Source organism: Scophthalmus maximus, chromosome 20, assembly GCF_022379125.1.
Source record: "Scophthalmus maximus strain ysfricsl-2021 chromosome 20, ASM2237912v1, whole genome shotgun sequence".
Taxonomy (NCBI): Eukaryota; Metazoa; Chordata; class Actinopteri; order Pleuronectiformes; family Scophthalmidae; genus Scophthalmus; species Scophthalmus maximus.
The window spans coordinates 705,001-725,000 of NC_061534.1; the positions used below are offsets into that span (position 1 = coordinate 705,001).

Here is a 20,000-nt window from a genome sequence, read left to right on the forward strand (position 1 = left end):
AGCCTGACGGACCTCAGTCACCAGAGAAACGCCTCCTCCAGCAGCAGCGCCTCCTGCGGGGTCGCCCACCCTCCCTCCACCCCCACGGAGCCCCAGAGGCAAGGGACGCCCACCAGACCGGAGAGGCCTCCTCCGCCCTCGGCGGCAGCCCTCATGTCCAACAGATCCTCCAGGTAGATCCACCGCTGCTCTGGCTCCTCTGGGTCTCGCGGTGTGAGAGTCCGGGGGTCGTCAGGACTGTGAGATTCACGTCCGGAGTCTGAACATGGTGCCGATGAAAGTCGTTATTTCAAGTCATTTAGTTTGGCTCCTGAAAGACATTGTAAAAGCCTGAATGGCCATTGACGGGAGGAAGGCTCCTTCAGATCCGTGTCTCAGTCTCACATGTGGATCTGTGTCTCAGTGGCGGTTTGCGTTGCCCCCCCCAGGAGGAAGAAGGACCCTGTGGAGCGGCAGCACAGCTGCGTGGACGACACTCGCATCGACGCAGACGACATCGTGGAGAAGATCGTCCAGAGCCAGAACTTCTCTGACAGCAGCAACAGCGAAGGTAACGAACCGGAGTCTTTCACTTTCTGGGATTTAGTTTGTGTAACGCACGACCCCTGAACTTCTCTTCTGAAATCCTGGTTTTACCTTCAGACAGCAACTTGAGGCTGTTTGTCGGCAAAGACGGGACCACCGCCCTCGGCGGGACACTCGCCAACAGGTGCGTATCTAATTGTCATGTCTCTGTACTTCTGCCCGACCCAGTTGTCCTTCGTCTACACGACGTGATGCTTGTGTCCTTCTCCCAGAGGAACACCCGGTACGTTTGAGCCGGTCGTCATCGAGACTCACTGGGACCAACTGTCCGTGAACGCATCTCCAGATCCGACTCCGTGAGACCTGAGAGTCGGTGACTGACCTGAGACTACTGTGATGATAGATGATGAGGCGGTCTGGTTCAGATGTGGGTCACTTCAGCCACAGTCCGGACAGGACGGACAGAAGTGAGCCTGAAGTGGCCCACAACCACAAATGTGCCAAAGATCACAAATCCAACGTGGGTCAAGATGCATTTGGGCCAGTTCAGGTTGGTGTGGTTGGGTCTTGGCCGACTTGCGGCCTGATTGTGGCCCAGATGTGGCACCTGGTGATTTGACCTTGTTTTACCCTGAATCCAGATTATTCCTCGTTCTACTGGAGTAAACAGTTTCAGTCCCATGTTGTTTGTGCAGATTAAACGATTCCTCCACCGGTTCAATTTTAAAATTGCCGTCCAGGGCAGGAAGCTTCCTTACAGCAGCTCAGTTCATCGACATCGATGACTAAAATGACGAGGACCCACATGACCCTTCGATTCAAGATTGAATCCTGCTGACGAACAAACAGACAAACAAACATAAAACATTCCCACTGAAACTTTGACCTGCGTGATTACTTGAACAATATCCTCATTGTAATAACCAGCACACTGTGACAAGTGTAGTGCAACACTGAAATGAAACGCTGCGTTCAGGGGCTCTTCGTCAACTCCGTCAGTTCACAACCAGGAAGTTTGACCTGACCGCGTTCAGTTCACTGACAGGAACGATCAGAAGAGTCGTTTCTCTGTCGTCCGTGATTAAATCACATCACCCGGGGAACAGGTGACGATCAGTTTCTGACCTGTCCGAGTTGACGAGGATCCACCGGCTGCAGAGCGAGAGTCTGACACGAGGACCGACGTCCTCACCATCCGCCTGCGACTGGAACAGAAACTTTCATTACATATATATATATATGTATATATATATTTTAATGCTCTTTGATGACTTATTATCCAGATTTGCACATGTGAACTCTCGGATGAGGAATCGTTAGAAAAAACCACTACGAGGAAATGGAGATGGTACGATGGTCTGAAATGGCACATTTACTTTTTATTTCTTTTATTCGTGTCCACTTTTCATTTCAATCCTTTCTTATAAGATTGTGCAGCAGCACAAAGCTCCTGTTGTGTCCTGCTCGTCTGTGTGTGTTTGTGCAGAATGTTGTGGACTTTATTGTGTTAATGTCTTTGTTTGTACTGTATCTCTGATTATGTGACTGTATGTATGCCGGTCATACGTGTTAGCATGTTAGCACTCTGGTCCGTTACGTCCTGTTCACTCTGGTTTCTGGTTGTTTCAATGTGGCACGTGTGATTCCAGGCCCCGTCCGTCGCATACTGTCATCTCTGTCTCTAAAGTACGATTCTCTCAATCTGCATGAATCCATATTTATCACTTCATGTCTCCTACAGTGTCATGTGGATTATATATGACGATGTTCCACATTAACAGTTAGTTTTATTCTCAGTCCAGCAGGCTGGGCTGCAGATTAGCACAGGATTTTATGTTTGAGCTAAAATGCACACGTGTATTATTACTTGTTATGACTCTGAAATACAGTAAAGGGAATCAGTCAATGTGTCTGGGAATTGTCTGTGATTCATCGTAGAAACGATTATTCTTCCCTTGGCACTTGATCATATGTTGCCTGTGATATTATACAAACATGTACTTTGTGGTGGTGAATGGGATTTTTCTGTCCTGATTGTTTTGAATTTAAACTGAATCGTTGCAGCATTACAATGGGATTATGTTTTATGACATTGTACTTGTGGTACTTGATATGATTTTACATAGGGTGGTTACGGTAAAGAAAATATATAAAAAGAATATTCTAACTTTTTGTAATTTAAGGACATTGGAGTTGTACTTGTCAAGTACAACTCCAATGAGAATAAGTTATGAGAATAATAAATATATGCATACAAACACAACAGCATGAATATGTTGAATAAACTCTGTGTTGTAACATTCTGTTTTTGTTTTGTTGACTAATGAACATCTGAACATCAGATTTTATTTTCTTTCTCCTGCAAATAATAACACTGACAAGAGCCACACTTTTATTTTTTAAACATTTCATTATGTAATAATAATAATGATAGTAAACTTTATTTATAGTGTATTAACAAGTAGAAGGAACAATTGGAAATTAAAAGAGCAGCAATTAAAACAAGAGAAAGATAATTATTTGATAAAATTGATAATTCTCTGAAGTTTAACTTGTGATGCAGAATTCATTGTGTTGTATTTCTGTTTATTTTAATCAAAGGTAAAAGAATCGAAACATAAAAACGACAGAAGCTCAGTTCACGGTCTGTCTGTCGACCAGCCGGCAGGGGGCGGCAGAGACCCGCGGGTGGATCTGAGGAGCCGCATTTACGAAGCACGAAGAAGAGGAAAGAGGAAGAACAGCAGGCGACGTCATCAGACAACAGAGCGAGTCAGACATGGTAAGAAACCAAAAGTATGAAGAGATTAATAAAAGATAGACAAACAGCGAGGAGGCAAAAGTGGAACTGGTGCAACAAAGACGATACAAAAAGAAAAACTGAATAAACAAGAAGAGAGTGAGAAGTCCGGACTCTGTCACCGGACAGTGAAGCTAACGTTAGCTAACACTTAATCCTCAGTGACACGTTCGACACATTAATGTTAGATTATTAATTCATATTTGTCTTTAAATATCCATCTCTTCTGTGTCTCTTTTGTTCTGTGGGCAGTTTAATTCTACCGTATAAACGAAGTAAACCCGGAAATTAGCTCAGTCATTCACAACCGACTGGATTAAATGAAATATTGTTGAAAACTTGTACTATTTTTGTCATGCCGAATTTACCAGACAGCTGTGCTTTTCATAAACCGAATGTTTCTGATGTCGTGACACTTTCCGATATTCACCAATACGGAAATGAACCGTTAATTGTGAGATGTTTGAATGGAGTCTGGCGTCAAAGCTCCTCAAACTCTCCCAGCGTCTTCGGCGGAGGGTGAACGTGTGGACCGGATGTGTGTGTGGGACGTTGTTACCGGTGGTTTGTCTCCTGTGTCCAGGCGACAGGAGTGGATCAAGCTGCGGGCATGAGCCTGGTCGTCTTCAGCCTGCTGCTGTTCTCCTACTACTCGGTGTGGGTCGTCGTCCTGGTAGGTCCCGACCGAGGGGGGCGGGGCGATGCCGATCTCGATGTTATGGATTTCAAGATGTCCGATACCGATTTATCGGCCGATATCTGTCTATACGTTTTTTAGGAATGGACCGAATGTTGGTTAACACACATTGTTTTGCCGAATAAGTGAAAAAAAAGAATATTTTTTACCGAACAATGTTTTGCGCAAATAAAAGTATTTAATATTATTTTGTTTGAGTTTATTTATTTTTTGTCCTCTTACAGCCGTTTGTTGACAGCGACCACGTCCTGCACCAGTACTTCCTTCCTCGGGAATACTCGGTCATTCTTCCGGGGATCGCAGCAGTGATCCTGCTCCTCTGTGTCGGTGAGTCGACCGACTGATACTTTAAAGTCAGATATATAAATATAAAATGATACAGTGTACTAAATGAGTTTTGACCCTTTTTGTTAAAGTTCCTCTTGATCCTGTCCACAGGCGCCTTCACTGCATTCATCATGTGGAAAAGTCGCAAACCGAAGAAAGTGGACTGATGTCAGACGTCTTCTGTAGATTTAAATCCTCTGTTGACAGAAAAAAACGACAGACAAAAAACACCCCAGCTCCCTGCTCAGCTACTGGCTCCTGAACGACGATGTCGTCGGTGCTCTCAAGGTTAGATTTGTTCAAAAGTAAGAGACGAAATTTATATTTTTCTATTGACGTGATAAGTAAAGCCAGTAGACTGCGCCCCCTGCTGGTGAAAGTGAGCAGAACACACAATAAACACACTTGAGTAAACTGGCTACAAACAACCCACAATGCATCAGTGGTCGCCATTCTAAAAGAATAACTCAGATCATATGATGTGGTTTACAGGAAAATACAGGTTTTATATTTCGGCCAGAGTTGTGATTGACAGTGACATGGATTTGAGTGAAGGAGGCGGAGCTTGTCAATGTGTGAGTGGGAAAAAATATTATGGAATCCACTATTATTGAACGCAGCGTGGAAATTAAAACTCTGTAAATATTGTGACATATTGTATATGAGTCAGATTGTGTCGAGAGATGATTTCTTGTAAATGATTTGGAATGAAAATCTCTCACACACACACTGAACTTTCTCTGCGCAATAAATTGTTGAAGCTGAAAAACGCTTTGTGTTAATTGATTTTTAATGTTTCATGTGTTTTGATGCTACTTCTAAATATGTTAGTAGATTTATTTAAGAATCTGTAGTTTGCTCTACTTACACTAATATTTATATATATTTATTTATAGAACTTGTCAATGATTCCTAAGATGTCGTTAACAAACCCTTAAGACAAATAACTTATATTTGACAGTTTATTTTACAGTTTGATCCTATCAGAGAGAATATGTTGCGCTGTAGTCGGTCAGTGGCAGTGACTGGGTGTGACCTCACACACACACACACACACACACACACACACACACACACACACACACACACACCGAGCCCGGCGACCGCACCGAGCTGCTCCGCGTCCATGAGCTTCATCAGGCAAGTAAACAGCTTTACATCAGTGTGTGTGTGTGTGTGTATGTGTGTGTGTGTGTGTGTGTGTGCTGCTTGATTCTGAGCTTGAATAATAATTGTGTTGGTTTTATTAAACCCATCTTGGCGTCGGTTCGTGTTCTGTTCTGTTCAGTTCTGCTGCAGAGGAGATTCTTCTCTGATCAGTGACTCAGTGAATCTTCTTCACGTCCTGACACGACAGAAGAGATGAAGCGTTTTAACAATCCTCAGTTAACCAGTTAGCTATTATCTTACCTGTTTATTATAACTGACCATACTTTTCTGACCCAATCATCTCTGTCTTTTGATGAATTACTGCTAATTACATCCCCATGATGTTTCATAGTCACCATGATGTAGTGAACAGCCGAGGTGCGTGTGTGTGAGAGAGAGAAGCAATGACTTTGGATGATAGTGAGTGATTCATTCAGATCCTCCTGAATCCCTCACACACTGGACCTTTGAATCATGCTTCAGTATTTTTTGTTTGTTTGTATGAAGTCGTCGTTGTCATGTGACCGCCGCCTGTGTGTGTGTGTGTGTCTTTGTGTGTGTGTGTGTGTGTGTGTGTGTGTGTGTCTTTGTGTGTGTGTGTGTGTGTGTGTGTGTGTGTGTGTGTGTGTGTGTGTGCTCTCTCTAACCTGTGATGTGTCCAGCGGCTCCTCAAACAGGAAGCAGCAGAGTGAAGTCGTGAGCGTCGCTGGTCACAGAGAGAGGAGCTGAAAAAGGATTTCTCGTTGCCACGGAAACCACTCTAAAGCGTAGTAGCCTCAATTTACACAAAGGGCTTGTGTGATGTTGTGATGTTGTAGCCAAGCGAGTGGGACTGAGATGACAGAGGTTTGAATCAGAGTCAAACCTCTGTCATATACATGACAAACATATTCTGCTGTTAAAACAAACAGGATTTATTAAATCTGGACACTGAACAGTTTTTCAGTGGAACAAGAAAAGAGCAGAATTAGTTCAATTTCCTCCTTTTATTAGTATTAAAATAAATGAGACCCCTGGATTTCACATTCACTTAAATGACCAGATGTTTAAAGGAGCAGTTCACCAGTGTGTCGGATACACACTGTAAAAAAAGAAAGGTTCAAATAAAAGAAATAAACACTGAATTTGAGAAATGATCTGTTTAAAGAAAACTTAAAATTAGACACATTCATGATCAATTCAAGACAAGTAAATAACAGGTTCATGAATCTCATATTTTCAAATCTGTTGGTGATTTTTCATGTGATTTGTCAACAAGACGAAGAATAGAACAAACTCCAAATGGAAAAAACTGTTTGAGCAGGAATGTGTAGTTAAAAAAAATAGCTTTATCATTTTCACCGTTGTTGTTGTTGTGGTTGTTGTTGTGGTGGTTGTTGTTGTGGTTGTGGTGGTTGTTGTTGTTGTGGTGGTTGTTGTTGTTGTGGTTGTTGTTGTTGTTGTGGTGGTTGTTGTTGTTGTGGTTGTTGTTGTTTTGGTTGTTGTTGTGGTGGTTGTTGTTGTTGTGGTTGTTGTTGTTTTGGTTGTTGTTGTTGTGGTGGTGGTGGTTGTTGTTGTGGTGGTTGTTGTTGTGGTTGTTGTTGTTGTTGTGGTTGTTGTTGTTATGATGGTTGTTGTTGTGGTTGTTGTTGTTGTGGTGGTTGTTGTTGTTGTTGTGGTTGTTGTTGTGGTTGTCATCGTCTGCTGCTCCGCCTCTTTGTCTCTGCTTCATGTTCATCTAATGATAAACTTTTATAGTTTCATCACATGTAACATGTCTGAACAGCAGCGATGAGGCTGCTGCTGGACCAGACGACCATTATGCCAGCTATTCTCCCTTTGTGTTGGTCTCCATGGTTACCCTGTCAAAGACTCAGCTGACTGTCAGCTGTCCTTTGTGTGTTGGTCACCGGCCTCTCTGGCCTCCACTCCGCTCTGTGATTTTAAAGAAGACCTGCTCTGCCGCGTGTGCGTCAGTGTGGACGGAGATGTCAGCGGCGGCAGCAGCAGGCGGCGGCGGCGGCCCCCCGGGCATGATGTCCACCGCCGGGCAGCAGCGGCGGCGCTCGGGCGCGGTGAAGAGGAGGCGGTGGGGGGGTCTGAGGCAGCAGTGGAAACTTCTGGGCCTGTTTGAGATCGACCAGCAGCACGAGTTCTACGGCCTGACCTGCATGATGAAGGCGGGGGTGGCGGCAGCCATCCAGAACAACGCGTCTGCAGTGAGTCACTACCTCATTATTGTGGCTAAGGGGAGTCATGACCACATAATATTGTCTTTATCAGTAACTTTATAACAAGGAGCTCAAAAAATCTCAAGGGGATCTGCTACAAACAGACAAAATGATGTCTGTCTCCGTCTCAGTACATCGAGGACAAAGGACCAAACTTATAACCACTCAACATTCTGAGTCAGTGAGTCAGGACATGTTGGAGTGTGAACCAGGAAGTTACTGCATCGTGATGAAAACTCATTTTGTGTATTATTTACAGGATATTGATAATTCATTTTTCATATATTATGGGCATCATCAATACGGGTGTAGCGCACATATATGTGACATGTAGAAATCACTCACTCACTATTCAAATGAGTGAGTCATAAGTAGGGTCATAACATACAAACAATAAGACAACAACTGAGAGATAAAACGTAAACGTTCAGCAAATCAATATTCAATAAATCACCAAAAATATCTCTCCCAGTCACAGAATCAGTCAGTGAATATGTCTGATAGGTTTCATCTACTTCCATGAATCATTGTCTGTGAAATCAGTGAACATGTTACAAAGAAAAGCTGCTGCTTCACACTAATCCCAGTGAAACACACTGTGCTGCCTCGGCAGAATGATGCATCATGGTCCTGACACACGTGTCACAGAGAACATACAGCGGCCAGTTGTTCTTTACATGTGACACTGTAGAAAAACAAAACAGTGGTGACAGATCATTTCAGACCTTTAGTCTGATCAATCTGTCTGTCTATGTCTCTATCTCTATCTATATCTATATCTATCTAGCTATATATTTATCTCTATATCTATCTATCTATCTATCTATCTATATATATCTCTATCTATATCTATATCTTTATCTATATCTATCTCTATATCTATCCATCTCTTCAGTATATCTATACATATCTCTATATCTACATCTACATCTATTTGTTGAAATCTGTTCTTGTTCCTCCTGTAGGCTGAAGTGTCAGATGATGATTTCAGGTCAGAGGTCACTCAGATTCATAAGGTTGGTGTCAGTGTCTGTGTCTCTATAACCGAATGATTATGTTGAATGATTACACCTGCATATTTAGCTGTGCGTGTGCGTGTGCGTGCGCGTGTGCGGGTGCGTGTGCGTGTGCGTGCGCGGGTGCGTGTGCGTGTGCAGGACTTCACCATGGAGACGTTTGCCGGCCCGGTGTTTTCCAGCCTGCGAGGCTCGTTGGGGATGACGGAGCTCGAGTATCAACAGTCTCTCTGCTCTGACGACTGTTACCTCCAGTTCATCAGCAACTCCAAGAGCAAGGCCGACTTCTTCCTGACGTGAGTCACCGCGCACCGACCAATGACTCACCCACAGGACCAACTGTTTTCACAGCTTTTCATCAGCAACATGACTTCATTTAGTCTGCAGGCCACACGCTCAGCGGGAACGTTAGCTCTGAGGACTTGTTAGCTCACGAGCTCATCGTGAGCGTGAGCCGATGAGCACTTCGCTGAAGTTAGTGGAAAGATGCAGCAACTTTATTTTTGTCTGAACCTGAACTCAGACGTTGGAAGAGGAAGTGATGCTGATGTTTCCAGATGTGAAGAATGTTCTAGAGAAACTGCAGCGGCTTCCATCTTCTACTTGACTCAACGCTGATCCCGTTTCCCACCATAAGGTGGCGCACTTCCCTAAGAAAGTATAGTATGGTACAATATGGTATAGTAGCGTATAGTAGCGTATAAAATAGTATAGTACAAAATAGTATAGTAGTAATATTTGCTGCTGTAACACCAAAAGTCCCTCGTTGTCGGATGAATAAATATAGTATAATACAGTATATCATAGTACAGTATAACATAATTCAGTATTGTATAGTATGGTATAGTATATTACAGTATGGTATATTATAGTTTAATACATTATGGTATATTATAGTATAATACAGTATATCATAGTACAGTATAACATAATTCAGTATAGTATAGTATGGTATAGTATATTACAGTATGGTATATTATAGCTTAATTTAGTATAGTACAGTATGGTATATTATAGTATAATACAGTATATCATAGTACAGTATAACATAATTCAGTATAGTATATAACAGTATGGTATATTATAGCTTATTACAGTATGATATATTACAGTGTAACAGTATATCCTAGTACAGTATATCCTAGTATTGTATAATATAAGTCAGTATAGTATATTATAGTTTATTACAGTATGGTATATTCTAGTATATTATTGCGGGTGGTACAGTGGCTGAGAATTGTTTTAGTTTTTTTCTCAGACAGGTGAGCGTCACCTCAGCAGACATCTGGTGTTTTAGATCTAGACTGATTAGAGATTTCATGGAATTAAGTCAAAAAGTTTAGACTGGAGGCAACATTGTGACATCACAGACCAAGACTGTACTGCCTGCCTCGACTCTGAGACTCTGAGACTCTGAGACTCTGAGACGTGATTCATTATTCAGTTGAATGAGGTCCCCCCCCCCCCCCCCCCCGACCGACTCTGTGCTCTGAGGTCTGCTCATGATGATCTGATGACATGTCGGATCATTTCTGCAATAACAAACTGTTCTTTTAAAAACGGAGTCGGGGAGTTGGACCGGAGGTTTGCTGATTCTCAAATATTTGTTTCTTAACTTCTAGAAATGATAAACGCTTCTTTTTGAAGACTCAGAACAAAAGAGAAATCAAATTCCTTCTGGCCAACCTGAAGATCTACATGGAACATCTGAGGAAGCATCCCCATTCACTGCTGGTCAAGTTCCTGGGTACACACACACACACACACACACACTCACACACACACACACACACACACACACACACTCGCTCTCACACACACACACACACACACACACACACACACACACACACACACTCACACTCTCCCTCTCTCTCTCTCTCTCTCTCTCTCTCTCTCACACTCACACACACACACACACACACACACACACACACACACACACACACACACACACACGCGCAGGTTGAATCATTGAACACTTACTGTACTGACCGACCACATAACCTCCTCATCGCAGAGATAATTATTCCCAGAGTGAATGAGTTGCAGCTGCTACTGCAACATGTTTATATGACGACACATTATCATATGATGCATCCATTTCTTTGTTTGTTTCAAGGTGTTCACAGGATCACAACCCCTCACATGCGGAAGGTACGAGTCACATTTCATCACTGTTCTGTTCGCTACTGTAACAACATACAATAACAATACAATAACATACAATATAACACATTTTCTTTCTTTTTGTCTTTTGCAGAAATACTTCATCGTCATGCAGAGTGTGTTTTATCCAGACGATCGAATCGATGCCCGGTGAGTTTGCTTCGTTTCTCTCTGAGAAACGCGGTGAGCGCGGTGAGTGACAGGTGTGTGTTCGTGTGGCCAGGTACGACATTAAGGGCTGCGAGGTGAGTCGCTGGACGGAGCCTGCGCCGGAGGGAAGTCAGATCATTGTGGTTCTCAAAGATCTGAACTTTGAAGGCCAGCACATCACTCTGGGTGAGGAAACAGATCCAATTCAATTAAAGCTCCTCGAATAAAACATTACAAATGTCAGCAGTAATATATTAAATATATAAAACCTCCTGTACGTGTTTGCTGTTGTAATGTCACATGGTGTGTGTGTGTGTGTGTGTGTGTGTGTGTGTGTGTGTGTGTGTGTGTGTGTGTGTGTGTGTGTGTGAGTGTGAGTGTGAGTGTGAGTGTGTGTGTGTGTGTGTGTGTGTGCGTGCAGATCGCCAGCGTCCGTGGTTCCTGCGGCAGGTGGAGATCGACACACACTTCCTGCGGCGGCTCAACGTGCTGGACTACAGTCTGCTGCTGGCCCATCAGCCGCTGCAGCACGACGAGCGGCACCACAGTCTCTCCTTTGCGACTCTCATCATGAGAACCAAAAAGTCAGTGTCCTAGAAAAATAGATTTTTTATGGTTATTCTATGGCAACAAGAGGGGGGGGGGGCGTGTCTCCATTTGGGGTGACAAGATGAAGCAATCGATAAGTCCATCGGTGGAAAAGTAAGTACAAATATCTTAGGTTGTTTCTCGTTATCATGGCATATTTTTCTCATTATAACGAGAAAGTTTCAAGTTAAACGGAAATAACGTTCAGTTCTGGAAACCACTACATCTCCTGGTGTCTTTTACTCTCTGTAGGAATTCATATTGACACTTTACCAGCTGACCAGCATGTGAATAAAGGGACTGACGTGGTTATATATATATTTTTTTCCCCACAGAGCACTGGTTCTCGTTAAAATTAGTTTATTTTAAAATTAGTCGAAATCTACGAGACAAACGAGTTTGTGGAAACATTTGAGGAACAACATTTCCACTTCTAAAGAACATGCACAGTCGCTCCAAGTGTCTGGTTTTAATGAGAAGCGTCTGAGATGTTTGTAATACCACCGTTCCAGTTCGGCACTTTCATTGAATGTATTCTGAAAATCAGATTCTCATTGTGGGATTGATGGGTGAGTCCTGAGAACACGGCCGCGGGGCAGCGGCACGCGGACGCTGTGTCGGCGTCACAAAACTCCCAACACGTGGAGCTGCCTCTCTCACGACGTCACCACTCAGACAGGTCAGAGGTCACGAGGGGAGGGCGATCGTTGTCATCATTCAATTCCAATGATGACAACCGTATGCTAGCATGCAGCATTTTCCACCAAAACAAACCGCATGCGACTGCAACAATCTGACTCACATGTTCCCCTGACCTTCAGATTTATCAAGTAAATCTCAACAAGCACAGATGTTCTGACAAAGCAGACGCTTATTCAACCTCCACTGACATGATGCCACGTGGCGAGCGTCTCGCACGGAACTCATGAAGATGAAAGTCATCGCCCGTCAGTCAACTTGTCATTCGGCCATTGTCAGAAGTGCTAGCGGCTTAGCTGGGAGCATGCTAATGTTGGTTTGAGGTCGTTCTACCTATTTCCTCCGACCGTCCGACCGGGACCGGCGTTCCAGCCAGGTGCAACTGTTCCGAGACGATAATGGAGCGACACCTCCGAGCTCCGAGCTCCGAGGGGTAATGGAACGCAGCATTAGCGTGCTGACACCTCTGGGTACAGCAGTGCTACCATGGCGCGGCGAGGGGGAGATGCTGGACGTTAAAGTATTCAAATATATAACTTTGCTGAAACGTATGAGTTTCTAAGAACCCATCGATCTAATGTGAAGAGGTTTTATGTTGCAGAAGATTAGAGAGCTGGAGGAGAGTCTGCCGGTTAATCAACACGTGTCCTGTTATTGTCAGAGTTGATCGTATTACTTGATAACTCAATGCAACTCAACACTGTTTGAGAAAAAGGTTGTGGTTCAATCTGAGGAGATCCCGGGTTGACCCATGAACCTGCGGGTTCTCTAAGATATGAATACGTTCCAGAAACATTGCGATTACTGTCCGGTACTTTCAACTTCTACACATGTAGGCTGCTGAGTTCACCGTTACAGGGGCAGTAAGCGGATTCAGGGGTTTTGGTCTAGTGGTTAGCACGTCGGTCTCACGTACCCGAGGCGGCCCAACTAAAAAGACAGAGACAAGCTTTCTCCAAATCTGCTCACTGCCCCTTCATGTTTGGACGGGTTTTGGCTGGTTTGGATCGAATCTCACAACGTGTCAGGCGTTTGTATCCTAATGACAATCTGCAAGCCAAGTAATTTTCCATGATTGACATTTTTTGTCGAAGCTTCCCTGAGGCTCTTTTCAGACCTCTGACTCATATCCTTCCTCTTCTTAGATCTGTCAACCCGGGCTCCAGCCCTGTTCACTCAGGCGTAGCTGCTGTTCCCGGGGAAGTCCGGGAAGATGACTTCATGTGCACGTTGTGTATGATCCAACCACAAGCGGGAGAAACATCAGGTGTTTGCACTTGTGCAAAGCATTCTGTGCCAGGCAGCGATGCAACGGAGCTCCCCGACTTCAAGGCCCAAAACCGCCGTTTACTACCCGACTTAAAGAATCCTCTGCACGTCATCGATGGGCCTGAGCAGCGCTACTTCATCGGCATCATTGACATTTTCACAGTTTACAGTTTTAGGAAGAGGCTGGAGCATCTGTGGAAGAGGCTGAGACATCCAGGCCGCTCCTTCTCCACCGTCAGGCCACAGACTTACTGCCTCAGGCTGTGTCAGTGGCTCCAGGACCACACCGAGTAGTGGACCAGTACAAAGACAGAATCCTGGGACTGTGTGTTACTTCTGATGAGTCTGCAGCTTGACTTTACTCTTTCTTTTGCTGTGTCACCCTTAAATAATACATGCTTGAGCCTTATGTCTGCAAACACTGGGGATGATATGTGCTGTAACCTCAGTGCAATGGATAAAGGATGTGTCACAGATGAGCTGTTTGTCCTGTATCCACTTATTCTGGTGTTCCCCCGCCTCACATTCACAGCACATACATCAACACCAAACCTATCTACTGTGGGTGTTTCCACAATAAAAGGGAGAAGTGGCTCTTTTACTTCACGGTTTGAAGTGGAACGAGGGAAGCTGAACAACATGTGGGTCTGATCTGAGACTGCGCTTGTATCTTGGTATGTGGTATTTATCTGACGGAAAAATTGCAGAGTTCAAACAAAGTACAATTTAGGTTCTCTTTGAGAAGAAGAAAGAATAAAGGTCATTCTGCTGACAGTTAATCAGAATCCAGATCAGCTTTACTAGCTAAGCATGTGTAAACATACAAGGAAGGTGACTCCAGTTTCCTGGTGTGGTGCAGTGATGTGACCCGGCACCTCCTGGTTCTGGACACATACAGGTCCTGAATGGAGGGCAGATTGGCCGATGATTCTCTCTGCAGTCCTGACGGTCCGTCGTAGTCTCCTCCTGTCCTGTTCGGTGGCCAATGCAAACCAGACAGTGATGGATGACTGCAGAGTAGAACTGGATCAGCAGCTCCTGAGGAAGGTTGAAATTCCTGGCGTAGGGTCGAACCTTCCAAGAGTTTGAATGTTCCCCCCAAGTGGCCACGAACTGTGACAACAAGAAAATGTTTTACTGAATTTATGAATCAAGTGAGAATTAGAGTCACCTTCTCATAGAGTCGCCCTCTGCTGGTCGGGACACAGAATACAAGCTTCAGACACTTCTGCATAGGCGTCACTTTTCGTGGTTTTGAGTGAAATGTCTCTACAACTATGGGTCGTCATGAAATTTAGTGTGGATGCCCCCCCCATGAAATGTTAGGATAACAGGATAAACATTAGCATGTAGCATTGTCATTGTGAAGATAGCAGTTGTTTCTGTTTCCAACATGAAAGGAAAATGAAATGTCATCATGACATTTGGTTTCTGACGGGGGGGGGGGGACTTCTTGTAACGTGGTTAAGTCTCGTTGTTTTGGTTTTGTTTGAACATCCTGCCTCCTTTGGTTCACTGTCACCACTCTGATCATCTTTGTTTCCAGCAGCAGCCAGTTGTTCCAAACTTGAGTGACACACATCCAACACATCCGGTGCTTTATGGTCCATGTGAGTGTAAATTAACCATAACGTACAAATGAACATCATGTTGTTGAAGAACACTTGATACTAGAGATTGAACCATGAACTCCTCAGGAAAATGTTTTACTGACGTTATGAATCAAGTGAGAAGTAGAGTCACGTTCTCATGGAGTCGCCCCCTGCTGGTCAGTTCTGGACCTGGAATCTCCGACAATGTTTCTATACGGTCGATGGTGGAGACCAGAACGGAGCTGAAAGACGCCTCCAAACACATGATGGTGTTTCTCTGTATCTGCTGGATGTGGAAGCTGTATGCTGAAAACTTCAGTAGTAGTTTATTCATGTGATAAGTGTCAGTGTTGTGTTTACGGCTTGTTGAGAAAGAGAGAGCAGACTAAACTAAAAACACTTATCAACTCTCTTTTATCGGCCAAACGAGTCACATGTCTCGTCTCACATTATTTGGACATATTTCTCCCATCACTGTAGTCACGCAACACCTTCTGTTCCTTCATCACAAAACATGAGTAGAGAGATTTACGGTGACAGCTTCACTCCTGACTAATGAGTTTTTTCCTGGCTAATAGCAATTTGACACGGGTGGAAAAGAGTCTCTCAGATTCTGAATGTGTGCAGACCGTGTTGTGAAATTATCCTCCGGGGTTTTTCTGACAGTTCACCAGGGATTTTTATTTTTTTTGCTCAAAGTGTAATGTCAGTAGACAAACAGAGAGTTTGTGGTCTGTGCTCCTCCTCTCTCACACACTCCATCCACATGCACGGATGGATGAGGTCATTCCAGATTGAGGATTGCAGAGTAGAGAGAGTAGGCGGCTGCTGATATAAAACTCTGCATGGATCCCTTCAGGATCAGGCAGTTGACAGCGGCTTGGAGAGAGTTCAGACCTGCGAGCCATGGGACAGAAGCTGAAGGGACCCACTCTGCGAGCCGAGGCCGCCTGCCGGGAGGTGATGACGGGTCTGGGCTGGGACGAGTCGGTTCTGGTCCTCGTCCAACACTGTCGGGACATGAAGCAGCAGGAGACGCGCCTGCGCGTCGTCACTCTGCTCCTGATGCTCGGCTGCACGGCGCTGTACATTTTCTCCATCTGTGCTGATCTAAGGAAACATGCAGACTCCGGCTCCAGTGAACACAGGGTGAGTTCCGCAGCCTTTCTTCCCCCTGATGTGTCAGAATGTCTTCGCTTCAGTCGACCCCTGACCTCACGTGTGCAGTGGCCTTTTGAACTTGTCACTTATCAGTTTTAACTACAAAGAATAAAATATGTGGTCCATGTCCATTTATACAGAATATCATTTCTCTACAACCTGCTGCTTCTTTATTTCAGCCCATTTGACCTTCTCTGTACTGTAAAGACAAATTCATGTTTTTGGTTGTCACTAAACATCTGAAGGACTAAAGATAAGATAAGATAAGATAAACCTGTATTCGTCCCACAATGGGGAAATTCGAGCAAAGTGGACAGAAGAATATGTAAGAAATTTACAAAAAAAAGGTTAGTATGTACAGAATTTAACAAAAAAATAACATTAAATACAAAATAAAAGGTATATAAATACTATATACAGCAGTAGCAATAGTTGCACATGGAATATTAAAAGATATGAATATAAATATTACACAGTTAGTTATTGCACATTAAGTGAATCCGTGAATTCTTTTAGAGTGGAAACGTACAAACTTCTGATTAAACTTGAATAAAAGGAATTGAAACAACAATATCTCTGCTCACTCCTCAGAGCCCCGTGGCAGCCTTCTCCAGGCAGGAGCGACTGTGCCCCACAGGTAGGATCCAAGGTCCACGACTCCTCGTCTCCAATAAACTGGATCAATGGACTGATTTACAAGTTCTAATGTTCCTCACTGTTGTCGTGTTTGTGTTGCATGACACAGATGTGACGCAGCACTATTCTGACCTCTCTCTCTCTCTCTCTCTCTCTACAGATAATCCTCCAGACAACTCCCAAAGATTCCAAATTCAGCTCAGTAAGTTTTCCTCGTGGGATCTCACTGACTCGTGAACTTAAACTAACAAATGAACAAACCGGTTGAATACTTGACAAGTGATCACGTGGCCCAGTGTTGCAACGCTCTTCCTGGCAGGCTGAGTCACGTCTGGTCCGTCCTGCAGGGCGAGCAGCAGCACTGTGAGGCCGAGGACAAAACTCTGTTTTACAACTCGGGGGAAATTCACAGCAAGTTGTAAAACTTGCTGTGAATTTCACAGCAACCGAGGGAGAATCCACACGAGCGTGAGTCTCTGCAGAGCGACGGGAGCTGTGATCTTCAAGATGTTCTTAAGTCTCGTAGACAAAGACAGAGACATGTCTGTCAAGACTCTGGCTCTTAAAATCCATCACGTGTCTAATGGTGCGTTCAAACCAAACGTAAAGCGAATTTTTAACACCATGAAATTATATACACAAAGTCATTGCAAAGACGCGAGTAGACGTGACGTCACGAAAGCCAATTAGCGCTGACTTCCTCCCGACACTTGCGTGAGTAAACACAGATGATGTGAAGTGTGTGAAGCCTGTGTTCTGTGTCCTGACCAGCAGGGGGCGACTCTGTGAGAACCTGACTCGACTTCTCTCTTGATTCATTACGTCAGTAAAACATGTTCCTGAGGAGTTTAAGGTTCAATCTCTAGTTTCAAGTTTTGATGTTCATGTTGTTACATTATGGTCCATTTACAGTCACATAGACCATTAAGCACCGGATGAGTTGGGGGCGTGGACACAGTGTGATTGACAGCTGGTAACTGTCCAATGAGCGCAGGCTGCAGGTTTCAAGATGGTTCCAGCTCAAATTGCTGGAGGCAGCTCACGGAACAACGGGCGACGTCACGGAGGGTTGAAGGTTCTTTTACAAGTGTGACTGTTCAAAATCTCTTTGTTTCATCTACTGAAGGATTTTCTGTCTGCTCCTCCTCCCACAGGGTCTTTGGCCGAAGACAACAAGGACAATGACGTGTACTTGAAGTGGGACGTGGAGTTCTTAAAGGAAGCCGGGAAATACGACGAAGAAAAGCGCGCCATCGTGATCCAAGAGAAAGGCGTCTACTTCGTCTACGCGAGGTTTGACTTGGTCTACCAGGGCGTTGGCACAGACGTGAAGTTCACAAAGTTCTACGTGGAGCTGACCAACTGGAACGAAGCCTACAACGTCACTACGCCGATCACGGAAGCCAGGGAATGGATAACGTCCCAGGAGTTCAGGAGCGTGTTCGTGGGGCAGCTCTTCGAGTTAACGGGAGGAGATCATGTGAGCGTGAGGATCGGGTCAGGCTATAAACTGATCGAACGCGCGTTCTTTGGTGTTTATATGGTATAGAGATATCATAATGTATTTTATCTAAATTTTATTTTTAATATAAACAAATATTAATCTATTTTTGGTTATTTATCACATCTCATCATTAAGCTCAAGGCTTAAAAGACGTGTGTGAAGATGTTGTTCCTGTTTCTGTTCCTATTTTCTGTTTCTTTTTATTTGTCATCGGAAATGTGTCAGTTCTTCAAATGTAATATTTCATCACTTGAACAATAGAAAGTTAAACCTGTTCACCTCTCACCTTCCTGGGGGGAAACTGTGGGACTGTGAATTCATCAGCGTCGACTTGAAGATAATGTCGGTGATAAAAAAATTGCGAAAATGATCTAGTACAGGATGAATATCAGGACTTGTTTGAAAACGGTTCAACACCTTTAGAAAAAAACATAATTATCGTTGTTTTATGAAAAGAACACGGTGACTTCACTTCCTCCGTTCTTACCGTCATAACTACTACAGCCACCAGGGGGCTTTGTCACTTAATTAACAAGTATCCACCCACCGTGATGTCACCCGTCGTGGTGAGAGAGGGGGTGGAGCTACACCCGCGACCTGCAGCCATTGGACGGTAGAACGCTACGTCCTTTTTTTCACATGCAGTCAATGTTAAATAATAACTGACGTCATTTGGTGGCTTTGAATGAAAACACATGATTCAGTGTGAGTGTTTTTATCCGTAGCAACCTGGTGTTTGACTTTCTGTCTCACTTGCACTTGTGCCGAGGCTCAGACGTCATCCCCTCATGGTCCCGTTGTCTGATCTTAGATCTCGTGAATCCTTCGACTTGAATTTTTTATGATCCCGCCCACCCACGCCTCTCCTCCAATGATGACTCAGAGGGAAGAGATGAAGGCGGATGTGATAAAATCTGAGCAACATGAGTTATTATTCATCTGGGTCTAAAAATAAAAAGACTGACGCAATCGTTGACAGGGGGGAGGAAGTCATGACGCGGCGCGTCCAGGACTTCCAGCTGAGGAGGAGGAGTTCTATCTTGCGTAACTTTCACAGAGGAGAGAGTTTCTTTTTTCTTCTGTTGTGTTTCACTGTAATATTGTCAGGTATCGACCTCACTGTACAGAACCTAGACATGATGTATGTTGTGGTTTGACGCTGTACAAATAAAATTGAACTGAACTGAATTGATGGTGTCTGACAATGACATTTGTGGCCTATGGCCTGGAAAATGATTATATACACACTATCATAACCAAGGCACTTTTCATAGACCAAGGTAATTCAAGGTGCTTCATAGAACAATAACAGAATACAGTAAAGGTAATTAACAATATTCAATTAAGGTCTGAAAGAAATACAGACAAGAGGTTCACAAGATAAAAAAGAAGAAAAAATATGTAAAAATACATTAAAAACATGAATATGGAAATACAAGAATATAACAAATAAATACAACAGTAATAATGAGAAATGTTTTCAGACCAGATTTAAAGATTGTAATGTG

The 20,000-nt window shown here is 43.8% G+C and overlaps 4 protein-coding genes across 9 annotated transcripts in view; all 4 read left to right on the forward strand.

The window, feature by feature from the left end:
- The window catches only part of LOC118284579 (protein FAM102A-like), an 11,976-nt gene extending 9,148 nt beyond the window's left edge, over window positions 1-2,828 (forward strand). For 2 of the 3 annotated variants that reach the window (XM_035607404.2, XM_035607405.2), the window contains exons 9-12: window positions 1-173; window positions 429-550; window positions 643-709; window positions 798-2,828. The exon at window positions 1-173 is cut by the window's left edge and continues 29 nt beyond it. In XM_035607404.2, coding sequence (XP_035463297.1) covers window positions 1-173; window positions 429-550; window positions 643-709; window positions 798-885 — 450 coding nt within the window. In that variant the 3' untranslated portion in view covers window positions 886-2,828. Of the gene's footprint in view, window positions 174-428; window positions 551-642; window positions 710-753 lie in introns of all 3 variants that reach the window. The other variant, XM_035607406.2, reaches the window with a different exon arrangement.
- A 349-nt stretch (window positions 2,829-3,177) lies between these two features.
- dpm2 (dolichyl-phosphate mannosyltransferase subunit 2, regulatory) lies at window positions 3,178-5,118 on the forward strand. The gene is made up of 4 exons (XM_035607411.2): window positions 3,178-3,307; window positions 3,909-3,998; window positions 4,247-4,349; window positions 4,461-5,118. The coding sequence occupies exons 1-4, from the start codon at window positions 3,305-3,307 to the stop codon at window positions 4,514-4,516; spliced, it is 252 nt and encodes an 83-aa protein (XP_035463304.1). The 5' UTR covers window positions 3,178-3,304; the 3' UTR covers window positions 4,517-5,118.
- Window positions 5,119-5,393: 275 nt separating this feature from the next.
- pip5kl1 (phosphatidylinositol-4-phosphate 5-kinase-like 1) lies at window positions 5,394-14,078 on the forward strand. 4 transcript variants are annotated; one of them, XM_035607399.2, is made up of 10 exons: window positions 5,394-5,489; window positions 7,427-7,696; window positions 8,674-8,724; window positions 8,866-9,020; window positions 10,347-10,471; window positions 10,847-10,881; window positions 10,988-11,043; window positions 11,117-11,229; window positions 11,465-11,627; window positions 13,476-14,078. In XM_035607399.2, exons 2-10 carry the CDS (start codon window positions 7,466-7,468, stop codon window positions 13,891-13,893), a joined length of 1,347 nt encoding a protein of 448 aa, XP_035463292.2. In that variant the 5' UTR covers window positions 5,394-5,489; window positions 7,427-7,465; the 3' UTR covers window positions 13,894-14,078. The 4 variants fall into 4 exon arrangements, with proteins under 4 accessions (XP_035463292.2, XP_035463293.2, XP_035463291.2 ...); XM_035607400.2 differs by lacking the exon at window positions 5,394-5,489 and adding an exon at window positions 6,095-6,265; XM_035607398.2 differs by lacking the exon at window positions 5,394-5,489 and having other exon boundaries at window positions 7,115-7,696.
- Window positions 14,079-15,925: 1,847 nt separating this feature from the next.
- Window positions 15,926-19,680, forward strand: LOC118284582. The gene is made up of 4 exons (XM_035607410.2): window positions 15,926-16,340; window positions 16,944-16,989; window positions 17,149-17,190; window positions 18,143-19,680. Exons 1-4 carry the CDS (start codon window positions 16,098-16,100, stop codon window positions 18,535-18,537), a joined length of 726 nt encoding a protein of 241 aa, XP_035463303.1. The 5' UTR covers window positions 15,926-16,097; the 3' UTR covers window positions 18,538-19,680.
- Window positions 19,681-20,000: the final 320 nt, after the last annotated feature.

Excerpts from the sequence above, each read along its gene's own strand:
- pip5kl1 (XM_035607398.2), top strand. The coding sequence starts at position 7,331 with ATGGTTACCCTGTCAAAGACTCAGCTGACTGTCAGCTGTCCTTTGTGT. Across the intron at positions 9,021-10,346 it reads AAGGCCGACTTCTTCCTGAC|AAATGATAAACGCTTCTTTT; the intron begins GTGAGTCACCGC and ends CTTAACTTCTAG. Across the intron at positions 10,882-10,987 it reads CAACCCCTCACATGCGGAAG|AAATACTTCATCGTCATGCA; the intron begins GTACGAGTCACA and ends TGTCTTTTGCAG.
- LOC118284582 (XM_035607410.2), top strand. The coding sequence starts at position 16,098 with ATGGGACAGAAGCTGAAGGGACCCACTCTGCGAGCCGAGGCCGCCTGC. Across the intron at positions 16,990-17,148 it reads GGAGCGACTGTGCCCCACAG|ATAATCCTCCAGACAACTCC; the intron begins GTAGGATCCAAG and ends CTCTCTCTACAG. Across the intron at positions 17,191-18,142 it reads AAGATTCCAAATTCAGCTCA|GGTCTTTGGCCGAAGACAAC; the intron begins GTAAGTTTTCCT and ends CTCCTCCCACAG.
- dpm2 (XM_035607411.2), top strand. Across the intron at positions 3,999-4,246 it reads CGGTGTGGGTCGTCGTCCTG|CCGTTTGTTGACAGCGACCA; the intron begins GTAGGTCCCGAC and ends GTCCTCTTACAG. Across the intron at positions 4,350-4,460 it reads GATCCTGCTCCTCTGTGTCG|GCGCCTTCACTGCATTCATC; the intron begins GTGAGTCGACCG and ends TCCTGTCCACAG.